Source organism: Bos javanicus, chromosome 1, assembly GCF_032452875.1.
Source record: "Bos javanicus breed banteng chromosome 1, ARS-OSU_banteng_1.0, whole genome shotgun sequence".
Taxonomy (NCBI): domain Eukaryota; kingdom Metazoa; phylum Chordata; class Mammalia; order Artiodactyla; family Bovidae; genus Bos; species Bos javanicus.
Window position 1 is genome coordinate 127,066,722 of NC_083868.1, and position 19,164 is coordinate 127,085,885.

A 19,164-nucleotide genomic window follows, 5' to 3' on the forward strand; every position below is an offset into this window, starting at 1 on the left:
GACAGGGAAAACTGGGGTGCTGCTGGCCTACAACTCGACATTCAAAAAATGAAGATCATGGTATCCGGTCCCATTGCTTCATGGGTGGCAAAGAGTCGGACATGACTGAGTAACTGAACAGCAACAAAATAAACTTTTGGGCTTCCCTGTGGCTCAGGGGCTAAGAATTTGCCTGCCAACGCAGGAGACAAGGGTTCAATCCCTGGGTTGGGAAGATCCCCTGGAAAAGGAAATGGCAACCCATTCCAGTATTCTTGCCTGGGAAATCCCATGAACAGAGGAGCCTAGTGGGCTACAGTCCATGGGGTTGTGACTAAACAACAAACCAAATTTTAAAACACTGATAAATCTAGTACTAATAATAACCTGCTTCAGTATTATTTGACCATTTATGAAAAATGTACCACTTTAATATATTACTTTTTTTTAAGCCAAAGATTTTGTCATAAGCACCTACTCTTTTTAAGTAAACATAAACTCCCTTTTCAGCATATGAACTTCTGAATTTATTTTTTTCACTTTTATTGAAGTATAGTTGATATACCATATTATATGTTACAGGTGTATGATATAGTGATTTTTAAAGGTTATATACTCCAGTTACAGTTACTATAAAATATTGGCTATATTCCTTGTGTTGTACAATATGTCTTTGGGTTTATTTTATACATAATAGTTTGTACCTCTTTTGAGTGTTTGAATTTAGGTCATATATGGCAGCAGTATGCTAGGGCACAATAAAATGATGCAGGACACAATAAAATGGTAGAGAACACAATGAAATGGCTTGGCCAATATACCGCAGAATATACCGCTCTAAAACACAGTTATAAATCGAGAAGTATCTTCACAGAATTGAAAACAGAAATGTGTGAACAAACTTTAGAAAAGCAATTTTGGAGAAAAATATGTTCAAATAAGGTATTCTATTAGGATAATATAAAGTAAAAAGTGTTAGCCACTAATTCATGTCCGACTCCTTGCGACCCCATGGTCCATAGCCTGCCAGGCTCCTCTGTCCATAGAATTTTCCTGGCAACAATACTGTAGTTGCCATTTCCTTCTCCAGGGAATCTTCCTGACCGAGGGATTGAAGCCACTTCTCCAGCATTGGCAGGTGGATTCTTTACCGCTGAGCCACCAGGGAAGCCCACTGGGATAATACGGGCTAGTGATAAAAACACAGATTCTGGAACCAGTCTGCCTGGATTTTCATCCTGCTTTTCATTCCGTGGTGTTTTAAAGTTGGGCAGGTGTCTTAGCTCAGGCTGCCTTAACAACATACCATAGATTGAGTAGCTTAAACAACAGGAATGCATTTTCTCAGTATCTCAGAAACGTATTTCTACAGTTCTGAAGGCTGGAAATTCTAAGACATCAGCGTCAGTGTCTGGTGAGGGCTTTCATGGGGTTGCAGATGACTACAGACACTGTGTCCTCACATGGCCTTTTCTCAGCGCATATAGGAGTGCCAGGGTAGGAGGAGACACACACACACACACACACACACACACACACACACATACAGAGATGTCTTTCCCTTCTTAAAAGTTCATCATTTCCATAGGATAGAACATATACATTAATTTTGGGGGAACACAATTTAGTCCATAGCAATACTTAGCCTCTTATGTCTATGTTTCCTCAGCTTAAAAAAAAAGAGTTAATGATAACAGAGAAGGGTTTTGTGAGGATTAAATGAGTTAATACACGTAAAGCTCTTAGAAGAGAATTTGGCACATAGTGTTATACAAGGTTTATCATGGTTACTGACCATGTTTCAGCAGGCTTCTAATAGGGAATTCTACCTTCTCAAAAAAATGATCAAAATGTATATAAATTAGCATTAACCAGGATTTCTCAACCCCAGTGCTATGGGGCCCCATAATCCTCTGTTGTAAGGGACTGTCCTGTGCTCTGTTGAGTGGTTAGCAGCATCCCTGGCTTCTACCCACTACATCCCAGTAGCATCCCTGATCCTAGTTGTGACAACTGCAAATGTCTCCGGACATTGACAAATGTCCCATTGCTATAAATCTATCAAGGACATAGAAGCAGGTACTTGAATTTACAGTTTTATATATATATATATATATATATGACCAGGAATAGGACTGCAGGATCACATGACAACTATATGGGGCTTCCCGTATGGTGCAAGTGGTAAAAAACCTGCCTGCCAATGAAGGAGATGGAAGAGATGTGGGTCAGGAAGATCCTCTGGAGGAGGGCATGGCAACCCACTCCAGTGTTCTTGCCTGAAGAATCCCACGGACAGAGGAGCCTGGTGGGCTACAGCTCTTTGGTCGCAGAGAGTCAGAGATGACTGAAGCAATTTGGCAGCATAAAAAAAAAAAAAAATATATATATATATATATATATGCTGCTAAGTCACTTTAGTCGTGTCCGACTCTGTGCGACCCCATAGATGGCAGCCCACCAGGCTCCCCCGTCCCTGGGATTCTCCAGGCAAGAACTGGAGTGGGTTGCCATTTCCTTCTCCAATGCATGAAAGGGAAAAGTGAAAGTGAAGTCGCTCAGTCGTGTCCAACTCCTAGCGACCCCATGGACTTCAGCCCACCAGGCTCCTCCATCCATGGGATTTTCCAGGCAAGAGTACTGGAGTGGGTGCCACTGCCTTCTCCAATATATATATATATATAATGGACTGTTGCTGAACCATAAAAAGAATGAAGTCGTGCCATTTACAGCAACATGGGTGGACCTAGAGACTATCATGTTAAGTGAAGTCAATCAGAAAGAAAAAAGCAAATACTATACAATATTACTTACATGTATTAATAGAATCTAAAATACAGCACAAATGAATGTATCTATGAAACAGAAACTGGCTCACAGACATAGAGAACAGGCTTGTGCTTGCCAAGGGTAGGTGGGGTGGGGAAGGAATGGAGTGGGAGTTTGGCATTGGCAGATGCAAACTATTATACATAGAATGGATAAACAACAAGCTCCTACTGTATAGCACAGTAAAATACATATGATTTACGTGAGAAACCATAATGGAAAAGTATATAAGCATATCATCTTAGTCGCTCGGTCATGTCCGACTCTTTCCTACCCCATGAACTGCAGCCTGCCGTGTTCCTCTGTCCATGGAATTTTCCAGGCAAGAATACTGGAGTGGGTTGCCATTTCCTTCTCCCAGGGCTCTTCCTGACCCAGGGATCGAACCTAGGTCTCCTGCACTGTAGGCAGACTCTTTACCGTCTGAGCCACCTGAGCCACCTTTACCGTCTGAGCCACCTTTCATGCGTGCGTGCGTGCGTGCGTGCGTGTGTGTGTGTGTGTGTGTATGACTGAATCATTTTGCTATAATAGTAGAAATTATTACAACACAGTAAATCAACTGTACTTCAAAAAGAACATATTTTTAAAATGTTTAATTCTTTCTTTTTTGCCAAGGATAATATTTATTAGTAAAATAAGGCTCATGTTCAACATTCTAGTTTCCAGAGATAATCTTTTAAAGGGAAGGTGGAAGGACACTTAAAACAGAATTGAATATACCTAAGGCTCCCATGGAAAGACCTAATGGAAAGACCCATTCTGATGGAAAGACCTTATAAAATGGATGGTCTACACCACCACTGTCCAACAGAACTTTCTTGCATGAGGGAAATGTTCTGTTTGTGATATCCGGTATGGAAGCCATCATCTACATGTGACTGCTGGGTGCTTGAAATGTGGCTGGTATAACTAAAGGACTGAATTTAAAGTTTTACTTTAATTAATTTAAATTTATTGGCTAGCAGCTACATTATTTTTTTTACAGCCTTTTATTTTTAATTGGGGGATCATTACTTTACAATATTGTGATGGCTTTCTGCCATGCACCAACACGAATCAGTCATAGGTATATATGTGTCCCCTCCCTCCTGAACGTCTCGCCCACCTCCCTCCCCATCCCACCTCTCTAGGTTGTCACAGGGCACTGGCTTTGGGCTCCCTTTGTCATACAGCCAATTCACACAGGCTATCTACTTTACATATGGTAGTATGTATGTTTCAATGCTACTCTCTCAATCATCCCACCTTCTTTCTCCCCAGCTGTATCCAAAAGCCTGTTCTTTGCATCTCCACTGCTGCCCTGTGGATAGGCTCATCAGTACCATCTTTCTTGATTTCATACATATGCATTAATATACAATATTTGTCTTTCTTTCTGACTTCACATTGTATAATAGGCTCTAAGTTCCTCCACCTCATTAGAACCAACTCAAATGCATTCCTTTTTATAGCTGAATAATATTGTATTGTATATATGTAACATAACTTCCCTATCCATTCATCTGTCAATGGACATCTAGGCTGCTTCCATGTCTTAGCTATTGTAAATAATGCTGCAGTGAACATGTGTCTTATTCAATTATGAAAAAGACATAATTGGTTATAAGGTAAGGTTATAAGGCCAGTAGTGGGGTTGCTGCATCATATGGTTGTTTTACTCCTAGTTTTTTAAGGAATAGCCATACCGTTCTCCATTGTGGCTGTATCAGTTTGCATTCCCACCAACAGTGCAAAAGGGTTCACTTTTCTCCACGCCCTCTCCAGCATTGATTGTGGACTTTCTGATGATGGCCACTCTGACAGATAATACCTCATTGTAGTTTTGATTTGTATGTCTCTGATAACGAGCAATGCTGAGCATCTTTTCTGCTTATCGGCCATCCGTATGTCTTTGGAGAAACGTCTGTTTAGGTCTTCTGCCCACTTTTTGATTGGTTGTTTTTCTGGTATTGAACTTCATGAGCTGCTTGTATATTCTGGAGTTTACGTATTTGTCAATTGTTTCATTTGCTATTATTTTCTCCCGTTCTGAGGTTTGCCTTTTCACCTTGCTTATAGTTTCCTTCACTGTGCAAAAGCTTTTAAGTATAATTGTGTCCCCTTACACTAGTATGTGTATTGCTGTGGTTTATGTCAGAGTGTTTTGCCTATGTTTTCCCTGAAGTTTTAGTTTCTGGTCCTACATTTAGGTCGTTAATCCATCTTGAATTTATTTTTGTGTATAGTGTTAGGAAGTGTTCTAATTTCATTCTTTTACATGTAGCTGCCTAGTTTTCCCCGGAGAAGGCAATGGCACCCCACTCCAGTACTCTTGCCTGGAGAATCCCAGGGACGGCGGAGCCTGGTGGGCTGCCGTCTATGGGGTCGCACAGAGTCGGACATGACTGACGCGACTTAGCAGCAGCAGCAGCCTAGTTTTCCCAGCACCACTTATTGAAGAGACTGTCTTTCTGCAGTGTATATTTTTGCCTCATTTGTCAAAGATAAGGAGACCATAGGTGCGTGGATCTATCTCTGGAATTTCTATCTTGTTCCATTGTTCTATATTTCTATTTTTGTGCTAGTATCATACTGTCTTGATGACTGTAGTAGCGACACTACTAAACAGCGCAGATCTATACCTTCAAGAAAGAAATGATTTCACATGCTTTCTTCCTTAAGGGAGTCTGATTCGCCCATGGGCAGGCCCCCCTTCTCCCCTTACCTTACATAGAAGGATACTACCAGGCAAATATGAGGGTGTGTGCAGTGTTGATAGAACCGAAGGCGATGTCTTTTTGGAGATTTTTTTGTGTGTGTGACTGAAAACTATAGACTGCTTCATGTATTGGCATGTCATTCTTGCTCAGTGGCCATACTAATCTTCTCTGTATCATTTTTTGGAATCCTGGATGTAGGAACTGAAGATATGGACGGCTGACTGTACTGTATATGTTGCGAGAGAATGTGTTCTGTCCCTTCTAATTCCTAGAGCACTGAGTGTCTCTTAGACGGTACATTACATTCTACTACACAATGCTGTTGTAAATCTAACATTCCCTAACAGACCTGCCACCTCTGAAGAGAGAAAATTTTGTATTTGTATTCAAATTCCTTCTATTGGTATGCCAAGCAAGAAATAATAAAATTTTATTATAAATATGTAATGTTATTCCCAAGTGGAACAGTGGTAAAGAATCTGCCTGCCAATGCAGGAGATGCAAGAGACTGGGTTGGGAAGATCCCCTGGAGGAGGAAATGGCAACCCATTCCAGTATTCTTGCCTGGAAAATTACATGGACAGAGGAGCCTGGCGGGCTACAGTCCATGGGGTCGAAAAGAGTTGGACACGACTGAGTGCGCACACACATTTACAATGTTATATATAACTTTTTATAAAAGTAGAGAAATAGCAGAGTAGGAATTAGCATTGTAGGGTTTAATGTACAATAAAGGTCTAAGAATTGCTATTATAACAACCACACAAAGCTTGTTTTATGCTATGTATTATTTGGATTTATAAAGTCACATCCATGGTGGTCTGGCAAGAATTATGATTATTCTATTACACTAAAATTTTGGGATAAAGAATTTAGTTATATCTTCTTTGTAAGTCCCAATAAGTTAAGACAGTAGGCATCTTCTTACAGGCTAGGATAAAATTCAACTGGCATAGAACATTTCATCTGTGCTAAAATAGTTCCATTTTTTTTTTTTTTTTTTCTTGGCCGAGGTGAGTTAGTAGCATGCGGGATCTTAGTTCCCCAATCAGGGATGATACTCGAGCCCCTCAGATTGGAAGCTCGGAGTCTTAACATTGGACAACCAGGAAAGTCCCAGTTCCAAAATTTTTACCTAAGATTGTCATCTGGGTATTTTTTCCTAACTCTTCTCCCTGCCCATCTGCTACACACATCCTATTTTGAGAATCTTTCTGGGAGATCCCATTGTTACTGATGAAATGTGCTTTTCAGATGTGTTGAGGTGGTTAAAAAATAAAAGGTTGAAAACCATTCTTCTAAAAACCCATGTTGACAGTTCCATACACGTTGTAGGGACATGCAAACATCAGGATTCTTACAAGAAGCAAACAATAAACCTTTCTGAAAGGCCATTCTCTGATTAAGGCAGAGATGGGCAATGGCAGTAGTGACCTACTGGGTTGGCTAAAATTTCCTTCAGGTTTTTCGTAACATCTTGCAGAAAAATCTGAAGGAAGCTTTTGGCCAATCCAATACAAAGATGGCTACCATTTATTGAGTGTGTACTCTGTTTCAGGCATTGTTCTAGGCAGTTAACATCACTAATTCATTTAATCTTCATAGCGGCTCTATGAGGTAGATAATATTGTTATTCTATTTTAGGTGAGGAAATAGGCACAAAGAAGTTAAGGACTTTGTGCAATATCACACAGATGCAGCTACAATTCCAAGCCAGGCTGAGTGGCTTCAAAACAGGCGGTCTTACTACTATGCTGCGTGGCAGCTACAGCCACTCAGGAAGGCTTGTTTCCAGCTAACCTAGGAAAAGCAGCTTGAGTTTCAACCGTTGACTCAGGTTTAACAAGTGCATGGGCAAGAGAAAGTATCAGATTGATCGTAAAGCTTATTCCTAGAAAATCTAGGAAGATGAAAACTGAGAGCAATCAAAAAAGATACATTTTTCTAAATGTGTGGATACGCCCCAAATCAAGTGGTTGAAAAATATACTGCTTGATAACAGAGAACAGATTTGTGGTTGCCAAGGGGGAGATGTGAGGAGGGAGGGATGAACTGGGAGTTCGGGATTAGCAGATGCAAATTATTAAACATAGAATGGATAAACAACAAGGTCCTATGCATCACAGGGAACTTTATATGGGCTTCCCTGGTGGCCCAGAGGTAATCTGCCTGCAATGCAGGAGACCTGAGTTTGATCCCTGGGTTGGGAATAACCCCTGGAGAAGGGAATGGCAACACTCTATTATTTTTGCCTGGAGAATTCCAAGGACAGTGGTGCCTGGTGGGCTACAGTCCACCGGGTTGCAGAGTCCGACACAACTGAGTGACTACTACTTTCATACACAAAACTGAATCACTTTCCTGTACAGCAGAAATTAACTGCTGCTACTGCTACTGCTAAGTCGCTTCAGTCGTGTCCGACTCTGTGCGACCTCATAGACGGCAGCCCACCAGGCTCCTGTCTCTGGGATTCTCCAGGCAAGAACACTGGAGTGGGTTGCCAATTCCTTCTCCAATGCATGAAAGTGAAAAATGAAAGTGAAGTTGCTCAGTCATGTCCGACTCCTAGCGACCCCATGGAGCCTACCAGGCTCCTCTGTCCATGGGATTTTTCAGGCAAGAGTACTAGAGTGGGGTGCCATCGGACAACATTGTAAATCAACTGTAATTCAATAAAAAATTTTAAATGTACTGCTATATTCATATCTGTAAGGTCTGATGAAATATTTCTGAGATGGGAAACCTAAAATTAAAGAGAGCTCAACATTTACAAAACCTTTTAATATAAAATCTAGAAATCTTGACGTGAATGATTAGAAAAAAATTTAACAGGCAAGTCATGAAGGTCTCATTACCATCCTCCACAAAAACTCACAGCGCTACAAGAAATCTGTTTATAACAATTTTTCCTCAGAATACTTTTATTCAGAAGTTAGGAATGTTTTGCCCCATAACTAAAAGCACAGTATTTTTTAAAGTTCCACTTCTGTTAAAGCATCTTCCAGAAATCACTAAAATGAAGTAACAGCAGCACTTACCATGCACTAGGAGCTGTTTTCAGTTTTACATTTGTATTAACACATTTGGTCTTCAGTCCTCAAAACGATCTGGTGAGGGAGGTATCGTTATTGTTATCTACATTGTACATGAGGAAACTTAAGTAAAGGGAGAAGCAACTTGTTCAAGGTCATACAAGAAAATGTTGGCACTGGGATGCAAATCCAGGTGTTCTGGCACTAGAGTTTCAGCTCTCAGGCTTTAAACTCAATATCAACATGTAGAGAAAAGACTTCCTGAAGGCATATTTTTGCTGAACAAAACCTGACCGTGGTAGAAATGGAATGACATAAAGATGGCTATAGAGGAACCATTATGTAAGCTTTTCTCATGTATTTTGTTATACCATTCAAACATCCAATACAGAAATAACTTACATTTATTTGTATTTAATTCTAATTTTCCTTACATACAAATCAGTGATATTTTTAAAAATAAGGATTCACTAAGCATGGAATTTTTCTTTCTTTTCAGAGTATTACTCAAAGATAGCCCTTGGCAATATTCTAAAAAGCAACAAAGCATTGTTTTAATATTTCCTTTCTTATCAGATGTCTACTAAACTTCTAAAGGAACACTTAAAACACTTTTCTCTGATTCTAAAAGCTTTCTATATTAGTGTCACTTAAATAATTTAAGGCTTATTCTTTAAGCCTAAAGTGAATATTCACCATCACATGTATCCTAGGTATTGCACACTAATTTAATAGTGGTTCACACCTTTAGAGATGAGGGCACAGATCAGTAAGATTTGGCTCTAGGTAGAATAGCAGCTATTCAAGATTCTGAATCCTATATATTTAAAACAATGTATTTTCTGTGTCATATTAGCATGTTTCTCCAAAATAGTGCCAGCAAAGTATACATCGCAATCGCCGGTACAAGCACTGAAACCAGTGTCCCCCCAAACAGCCACTGCTACCTCTAGAGGGGATGGTTTGGAAATGTTTTCTTTGGATGGCACCACTGGTGTTTGGTGAGTGGAGGCCAGAGAAGTGTGGTACCTTGTAATGTATAGTCTCACAGGAAGAAACATAGTTCAACATCCTACATGACTTTCAAATGTCCACTCATGCAGTTGAAAAATCTGATTATCTGTGGCTAGAACCTGATTTCTTTCTACATGTAGACACAAAGCACAGTTCTGCCTAGCTTTAAAATCCACTGAAGTTACCAAATATGCAGTTAAAATGTAAATCAAGATTGTACATTGGTTTTGTTCAGAACTTTACTAGCACAATCCACCATTTTGGGAGGAAAACATCTTATCAGTGGAAAAGCTCCTCACCTTTCTGAGTAACAGCGGTCTACATTGTTGCTGTCTTCCTGCAGCGATTACACACACACACACACCACACACACACACACTCACCAGCCTACTTCATTACGTCTTCTGGTGTAATTGTGTCTAAGAATTTACATACTGAAAAAGAAATGAATTATACTTTCATTTCTACTTTATATTACAATTCAATTATTACTATATACATTTTAATTATGTGTGGAGACATTTACGTTAGTTTACTGCAGGAGAGAAAACAGGACATATTTTATTAAAAAGCAAGTAATAGGTTTGGTAGGATGATATCTTCTTAGATGTCAGCTGTAATACAAGAATACAACTTGCAGAGATAGAAAATTAAATAGCCCAAGCTCACAGATGTGTTTCCAATACACTGCTGCTGCTAAGTCACTTCAGTCGTGTCCGACTGTGTGACCCCAGAGACGGCGTCCCTTAGTGAAGTAAAATTCAACATTGTTTAACCAAATGGAAAGAAAAACCTGTTCACTGCTTAACTTCTGCACTGGAACTCATGTCACAGTGTGCCCTTTCTGATGAAACAACGTATATTCAACCTTCAGATGGCTATGCAGATGAGCTGGTATCACCCCAGATGGGTAGGATCAGGGCTGCATTGTCCCAGTCCCTCCTCCTCTTCTACCCTCAGATGCTGATGTGGAATAGAAACAGAGCTTTGTTAGGAGGTGGCCTGAGGTTTTGCTGTGTGGAAAATCAACTTATTACCACCATTCTCCAGATTTCATTTACATACTGTCATACAGACTGAAATAACTCAACATTCTTACTAAACATTCTTACTATTTCTCTCTTCATTGCAGAGCCAAATATTTGGTTCACATTTTATAGACACCACCTTTTAAGAAGGGAAAAGAGAAGCTAAAATAGCTTACTGCACAATAATAAACACATTCAACTGGTCCAAACATCAACAAAGTACAAACATAGTTGTATATTGTAATTAATTCTTTCAGTAGCTAATTGTGAAAAAAATAATAAAGCAAAATTTACAAGAAATCTAATACATAGTAAGTAAGTTGAAAGCATACAGAATTCTAATTTTTAATTATTATACTTTTAATATTCTTTTATGTATCCACATTCCTTAGACTCAAAAAGATTCAGACTGGCAAACTCCACAACTGCACAAGTGAATGATTAAGATTTCAAGATTTTAGTTGGCTAAATGCATAGCAATAGCCTATGTTATGAAAAAGTTCAAAATGAACTTGTGGCTTCTAAATTATCCTAAAATATTTCCATTGAATGTGAATTGATAAAATTTAAGTATTTTCTTACATTTATGTTTGTAGGTAATAAAGTTATTAATAATTTTATTATTACCAAAGAAAGAACAAATGAATATTTTTTCAAATTAACCAAAAGCATTCACTTGCCAAATTAGTTTAAGTTGAAAGTTGAGCATAAACTTGCAATAATGACAATTCAAATGAGGTAAACAGAATAAACCATTTATTAAAACATCATGTGGTAAAGTTAACTTTTTGACCCAATGTGACAATGGTAAACATTTCCCCCTAAAACACAGTTAAATTATAACACAATACAACCAGAAGCTGAAAAGACTTCTGTCCTTTACCACTCCCTAGGTGAGTGCAGATCTAGGTTTTCTTGATGAGTCAAGAGAGAGAGGATTATAAAGACACTCGAAATCCCATATACCCAAAGGTTAAATTTTATTTACCCTGTTCCCTGGTCCAAACTTAAAATTATATCAAATAAAAATTTCATTAATTATCCTCCCCCCTGCCAAAAATAAATATTAGGAACACATTAAGGATAAGAACTGGGTAAACTGTACTTTATTTGTTACTATAACATTGTCTTTTAAAAAAATTGATCAACCATAAGCATGCAAAAAATTCTCTTCTGAACGGAACCGCTTCAATAACTCCTTGGATATCGGTAAGTAAATTATGAAGGTTGTTCAATTTATAGTCCTCTCCTTTATAGCACTTCTAAGCAGTGTGTGAGACACATACCACAGAGGTAGGAAAGACCATCCTTAATAAATTATCTTAATTGTAGAGAATTTCTGAAAATAAAACTGAAAAAGGCCAAACCATGCCTTTGATGAGTCCCAGAAGACCACAGATCCATCTCCTATTCGAAGACTTAGACCCCTGGAGAGTTCTAGCCTCTGTAGGGCACCTGATAACAAGATCCACCAGGGCTCCAAACAACTGACTGCTTGAAGAACACCTTCGGCTGCTCTCACTTCCCGATTCTCTGGACCACCCAGTCCTGCTGGCAGAGAGGGCAGCGATTGTTCTGTTTCACCCACAAGGACATGCAGCAGTTGTGGAAGGAATGATTACATTCTCCCCAGACCACTTGGAAAAAAGAAAAAAGAATATCTGACATTACATATTTCAATTTAACTTACTGAACTCAAAATTCTATTTTGTTATGTAATAATTATGGTTCATAATCTTAAAGATGGTTAACTGGCCAAAATAAATTTTTTTTAGTCATAAAGAAAAAGAACCTTACATATAGAAATTACACTTTAAAAAATGAGGTAAGGGAACTTCCCTGGTGGTCCAGTGGCTAAGACTTTGAGCTCCCAATGTAGGGGGCCCGGGGTTCAATCCCTGTTCAGGGAACTAGATTCCGCATGCCACAACGGTGCAGTCAAATGAAAAAAACAATGAGGTAAGGCACCATGCTCGGAAACCTGACATCACTGTTGGAATCTGAGGATGCTGTGGTGGCTTCCCACTCCTACATAGCTCCACATGCTGTCAGTCTTTCTCACGTTGGGAGATTAAAAGACCTGTGTACGTGTACTAAGTCGGTTCACTTGTATTTGACTCCTTGCAACCCTATGGACTGTAGCCTGCCAAGCTCCTCTGTCCATGGGATTCTCCAGGCAAGAATAGTGGAGTGGATTTCCAGGCCCTTATCCAAGGGATCTTTCAGACTCAGGGATGGAACCCACATCTCTTGTGCCTCCTGCACTGGCAGGCAGGTTCTTTACTAGCACCACCAGGGAAGCCCTAAAAGATGAGTCTTCCTTAGATCCCAAACCACTCCACTCATGCACTGACCTTGGAGACCTTTTGGGCCTTTAAGTTAGTTTATTGAAAATTGTCCTCCTGATTTTTAAATTTTCTTTCTTTATTTTTGGTTGTGCTGGGTCTTTGTTGCTGCTTGGGCTTTTTCTCTAATTGTGTCGAGCAAAGGCTACTCTCTAGTTGCGATACGTGGGCTTCTCATTGCCATGGTTTCTCTTGTTACAGAGCACGGGCTCTAGGTGTTCGGGCTTCCGTATCTGCAGTTCCCGGGCTCCAGAGCACAGGCTCAGTAGTTGTGGCACATGGGCTTAGTTGCTCCACGGCACGTGGGATCCTGCCGGACCAGGGATCAAACATTGTCTTCTGCACTGGCAGGGGGATTTCTTACCACTGAGCCACCAGGGAAGACCCTCCTGAGTTTTATCTACTAAGATATAATGAGTTTTAAATGTTTTCAGCTCATAGCAGGCTATTATAAATAGGTGGCATGCTTCTAAAAAACATTATTAGTGGTACCTCTGAACTGTTTCTTTCCTTGGACTGCAAGGAGATCCAACCAGTCTATTCTAAAGGAGATCAGCCCTGGGATTTCTTTGGAAGGAATGATGCTAAAGCTGAAACTCCAGTCCTTTGGCCACCTCATGCGAAGAGTTGACTCATTGGAAAAGACTCTGATGCTGGGAGGGATTGGGGGCAGGAGGAGAAGGGGACGACAGAGGATGAGATGGCTGGATGCCATCACTGACTCGATGGACGTGAGTCTGAGTGAACTCTGGGAGTTGGTAATGGACAGGGAGGCCTGGTGTGCTGCGATTCATGGGGTTGCAAAGAGTCGGACACAACTGAGCGACTGATCTGATCTGAACTGTTTTCTGGAAGTGGTGGTGATCTGTGTTAAGTCATTCATAGGCAGTGCAGTTCCTCATGTGACAAACAGAATGGAATTTTCAAAGTGGTTGGCTTTGAAAGACAGGGCTGTTTCAAGAAAAGAAGGGCCTCTCTATGATTAAAGAAAGCTGGCCTACCCCTCACAATCCTCAATTAAATTAATATTTTTAAAACAGCATCAAAGAAAAAATTTAAATCAAGGGAAATCACCCATAATACGGAATACAACCTCAAACATGGGCTTCATTTGTCCCTTGCTTGACCAACTTAGCTATATAACAGAACAATGAAAAAGAAAAAAAAAAAACCTTTTAATGAAAATTGGTTGTGGGGGTTGGAAGCTAGGGGGACTCATTTTAAGTCTTTCAGAAGAAAGAAACAGGATTTGATTAAAACTACATGAATCATTCAGAAGCTGTATGTAAACCATATAAACAAAAGTACAAAGTTAATCTTTCATTCCAGGAAAATCTTTATATACTTTTATATAGCAATCTTAGAAGTGATGACCTCAAGAGCTAGAGCATAAAAATCTGAGTTGCTTACAATATTTAACCTAAGACAACTTTTTTTTTCCCCTAAGACAACTACTGTAGTACCACATGTAAGTAAAATTTAACAGATTTCTATCTATAAACTACATCCAAAGGAATCTGGAGATTTAGAACTGTTTTCACCTTAGTAGAAAAGTTAAATACTGGATCATAAAAGAGTACTGAAAACTGAAATGCTTTGTTAGAATAAAATCCTGACTGACCAAAACTAACCTGTAACATACTCAAAATTTAAAGGATGTTTTGGCAAATTCCTTATTTTATATTTTTCTTAATAGAAGAAAATATATTTCTTTTTTGATTATTAAAACATTTACCATGCCCATGTCTACAATATATAATCAATTCTTCTGAATTACAAGCAATTAAAGGACTTACAGATAATCCTATTAAAACCCTTTGAGAACCAACACATTTTATATTAATAATGAATCGCTGCTTTACAGTTTATTTTTGTGTATTGATAAAGCCAATCTTAATTGCAAATTCAAACATCCCCACTGAGAGAAAACCTTCAGTTGAAAAAGCAGGAGAACAAAATTACAACATACCAACACAATCCTCTTGTTTGTTTTCAGCTTGACATCTAAGACAGGCATCTGAAAGCAAACAAACAGCAATTCTCATTCTGATGCTCAGAATGCAATTTTTAAAACCCCACATACTTTAAAGTCAAATAAAAGGCCCAAAGGGTTAGAGATGTAGATTAAAAGACTCATAATATTAATTTCTCATCTGAACATAACTGCTTAAAGATGAGTCAAGTACAAGGCACTCTACTAATTTACTTATGACCAGGAGCAATTTCACAAGGGTTACTGACCCTCTATTTTTACAAGCGCTGATGAAAAGATGTCCTGACAGTGGATGTAACCTCTAGAGAAAAATATGCTATATTCCGCTATATTACTCACTGGACACATGCACACGTATCAATTTTATGCATAGTTTATTTTCAAGACATCCTTTAAAATAAGCCACACATATATATTGGTATTTGCTTACATATATATAGAAACTCTAGAAGGATATTCAAGAAACTAATAATAAAGTTCACCTGGGAGGAGATGGACTGGGAAGGGGTTTTTCACTGCATACTTTCTCAAGTTTTTAAGTTGTGACTGTACAACCTACATAAAAATCAAATTTAAAAAAACCCTAAATATTAGGTTTCTCTCTTATTTTTTCTTTTTTAAGGAAATGCTCCCTTTACAAATAATCTGAGCCTAATGCATTTACCCAACAACGGTAAAATATTTTAATAAATTACCTGGGAGTAAATATGAGGAAAGGGAACCAAAAGGATATACTAGACATTTTCAAAATTCAGGCTGTACTACCATTTGCTTGATGAAGAAGGTAATATAGAATATTTTAGGAACCAAAGAAATGGACTCATTCACTAGCTGACAGCAGTCAAAGCTGGGTGAAAGGAAGTTCAAACTAACAGAAAAAAAATAGATTTTAATATAAATTAGAGAAAAATTCTATAAAAATAGAAACAGGATAGAGTTGAAGCCTGCTTCTTTTCTTCCACTGGATATAGCTCAGGCATTTGTTTGGTCCTCTCTGCATGCTCTTACCCTTAAAAAAACACACCACCCTGGCCTCTTCAGTGTGGATTAAAAACAACCACTGCCTCCTGAGGCTTTCTTCAATTTCACAGTTACTGAGTACCTACCCTGTGCAAAGAGTAATGCCCGGGGGGCCACCAAAATGACCAAGTCTGGGTCCCTGGTCTCACCAGTAAATGGGAAAGCAGATAGGTAAACAATTAAATATCGCAAGGATCATGATATAAGGGGGAAGACATGCCTCTGGTTCTGTGCAGTCACAGAATTAGAGTTCATGATCCCAACTGTCTCTTTTACAAGTTAGGAAAACAAGGCTCCAGAAGGTTATGTCAAACGTCCAAGTTAACGGATAGCTGTGGAAGGTTACTCTGGCTCTTTATCCCTTCACAGTGCAAGCAAACCTAGTCCCCTCTTCCTCACTGGTGCTTGCTAGCTGCTCCTTTCACAATAAAGTCGGCAGAGTGGAAACCAAGGAAGAGTGTGTTAACTATATTAGAATGGGCTGACTGGCAACTCTTAGATCAAGAAGTTATAACAAATCATTTAGGTGTATGAGATGAATTCAAATATCAAGGACACGGGATTAAGTGGGCTTTTTATAGAATCTAGAAGTCTCTGAATTATGCCTACAGCTTTGATTTAGATTCACTATCAACAACTGACCTGAACAGATAAAAATTCCTAAAGTTTCAGATGAAAGAAAACATTTTTTTTTGATGATGTTCTTAATATCTAAAACAGCGCATTTCTAAGGAGTACAGTAACACCTTTTAGAATGATGCCAGAAAACAAACTTCCTTCTGCTGTCACCTGACCACTAAATGGATTTTAACACTTCATAAACAAAATAGAGAGGTCTAGCCCAGAATACTTTCCTGAACCCAAAGTACAGCTGTTGTAAATCTGAAACATTAATCCACAGTAGCCAAATACTTGTTATAATTAGAAAGTTAATGTGAGAAGTGAGTCATTTATAGCCCATACTTTGACTTACCTTAAATATCCCAGTAAAGTTTATTTCTTGCAAACTTTCAACCATTATATTTTGCATTTCTACCTAATTTAAAAGTTTTCTTTGGGGAGAAAAATAAAATGCTCTTTTAGGAAAATTATTTTAAACTAAAAAAGAAAAAAATCCCACAAACTGGAAGTTATGATTCTAGCTTTCAAGAAAGGGTTAGGGCAAGGGGGCTGTATTGCAGGCCCATAAACTAAGTACCTAAAAACCCGATACACAAAATAAGTGGATCACATCTGAAATCTAGTTCTTTTTTTAAAAAGTAAAAAAAAATTTGAATCCCATAGTTGCAAATTCTCTTTATAACAAATTCCTACGAATACATAACATAAGCGCATACCACAGAGAGAGTAAATTGTGAAATCTCTTATTTCTGCTAGGTCTGAATTTTCAATGCTCAAGAAGGGAAAGCAACTTTTAAGTTATTTTCTCCAACTGTCTCATTTTTCAATGCAAGACACAAAGTTTTCAAACTACAGAAGCCTCAGTTTTCTCCAACTACCTTCAAGAAATGACATTTAAGACGCTCTTAAATGCTGTAGTTTTAAATGCCCTGTTTAAAAATATAACGGGCATTTAAACAGCAATTCTGTTTTAAGGTCGTCTAAGATCTTAAAACAGAGACCATATAAAACACGAGATGAAGCTGTTCTGAAATGCTTCATTTGGTCCAATATTTTTATTAAAAATATCATAGAAAGAAGTAACAAGTCTGCAAAAGAGGGCTTTCCATAAAGGCCGGACTTGAGGACACTACCCTTCTCCAGGAAATGGCATGCTAGGATGGGGAGTGGCCAGTAAAGAGATGAAGCTTCATGTCTCTGAATAAAAGGGTTTACATTCTTCTAGTTCAAGCGAACCGAGCGCTATCTGACCAATCTTCAATCATCCAGGTTTAAAAGCCAGCAGAACAGTAGCCAATCCAGAAAGGGGACGGCTAGGAACTCTCTTCTTCCCTGAGCCTCTCCAGAGCACGACTAGTGGTCATTTTGGGGGAAGATGACTCCAGAGCATCACTTTGATGTGTGACCAGAACCATCAGACTGACCCGCTGACTCAGGGCCTTGACCTTGACCTCTGTGTGGTTTGCTTTCGGAAAAGGGTGCCGTCGCTGGCCACACAAACCGAAGTGGCTCCTCTCAGCTCCCGTTAAATCATCTACTTTTATTGTCGTGATCACACCGATCACTACTGGAAATGACCTTGTTTAATTGTCCTGCCTGCTACTCCTTTTTTGCCCCCAGAATACCCGTCCCCGGCACAGGTCGCCTGCTGAACGACCCCTCGGCCCCTGGCAGCGGCCGCAGCCCTCGGATCAGCGGCAGCTCGGCGTGGCCCGCGGTCTCCCGGGGCCGGGGCAGGGCGATCCCGCCCTTACTCCTCCCGGAACGGTCTCTCGGAGGCTTGGTCCTTCAAGCCCCTACGCCCGATGCCGGGCCTGCGGAGGCCGCAGCACAGCCGGGGCCTCGCGTGCTGCGCTTACCCATCACCTGGACCCTGCAGATGGCGCACGTATCGCACTCCACGTCCCAGCTCCACATGGCCACCGCGTTCCACTTCTTGAGAGAGAACATTTTGTCGCCGCCCGACTTGGATCCTGCGCTCCCCGAGTGAGAGGACAGGGCGCAGGGTTCCTCACCGTCTTCCACGTCGGCCATAGCGGCGGCGCGGAGCCGGCGACGGAGACGTTGGGTCGTGGGAGGCGGGCGGTTATGGCGGCTCCGTGGGGCCGTCCGACGGGCCACAGCGCCGCCCGCAGGCCGCGGGTCGCCGCGGGGGTCTAGGACGGGGGAGCGCCCGCGATTGGCTGGCGCGGCCCAGTGACATCACCGTACGCCGGCACCAGCGGCTTCCCGGTGTGCTGGTTCCCGGTACTCGCGTCCCCAACGCCCGGCCAGCTCAGCGGGCTGAGAGACCCCGGGCCGACCCTGCGCGGTGGAAACACATGTCCTGTTTTATGTCTTCATGACACCGCTTTTAGAAGTTGTCTTGTTGATATATTCGTCCCTCTCAAATGTAAACGCCCTGGGAGCGGGGACTATTTCTTGATCATCGCCTTCGTTTAAGAAATGCAGCCTCGGGAAGGGACAGTTATTTGTTGAGTGAATGAATGACGAGCTAGAAATCTGGTTCAACGGTTCTCAAATATTTTGGTCTCGGGACCCCTTTACACTTAAAAATTACTTAAGGACATTTAAGAACTTTTGTTTGTGTAGGATGGATGT

General features: G+C 40.2%; 1 protein-coding gene and 1 pseudogene across 2 annotated transcripts; both read right to left on the bottom strand.

Moving 5' to 3' along the window:
- Positions 1 to 5,615: 5,615 nt before the first annotated feature.
- LOC133255124 (U6 spliceosomal RNA) lies at positions 5,616 to 5,710 on the bottom strand (annotated as a pseudogene).
- A 5,613-nt stretch (positions 5,711 to 11,323) lies between these two features.
- On the bottom strand, positions 11,324 to 18,708 carry RNF7 (ring finger protein 7). Of its 2 annotated transcripts, none has more exons than XM_061419871.1 (3): positions 18,430 to 18,708; positions 14,899 to 14,946; positions 11,324 to 12,221 (listed from the first exon to the last, which is right to left on the bottom strand). In XM_061419871.1, the coding sequence occupies exons 1-3, from the start codon at positions 18,595 to 18,597 to the stop codon at positions 12,165 to 12,167; spliced, it is 273 nt and encodes a 90-aa protein (XP_061275855.1). In that variant the 5' UTR covers positions 18,598 to 18,708; the 3' UTR covers positions 11,324 to 12,164. The 2 variants fall into 2 exon arrangements, with proteins under 2 accessions (XP_061275855.1, XP_061275846.1); XM_061419862.1 differs by having other exon boundaries at positions 18,423 to 18,702.
- Positions 18,709 to 19,164: the final 456 nt, after the last annotated feature.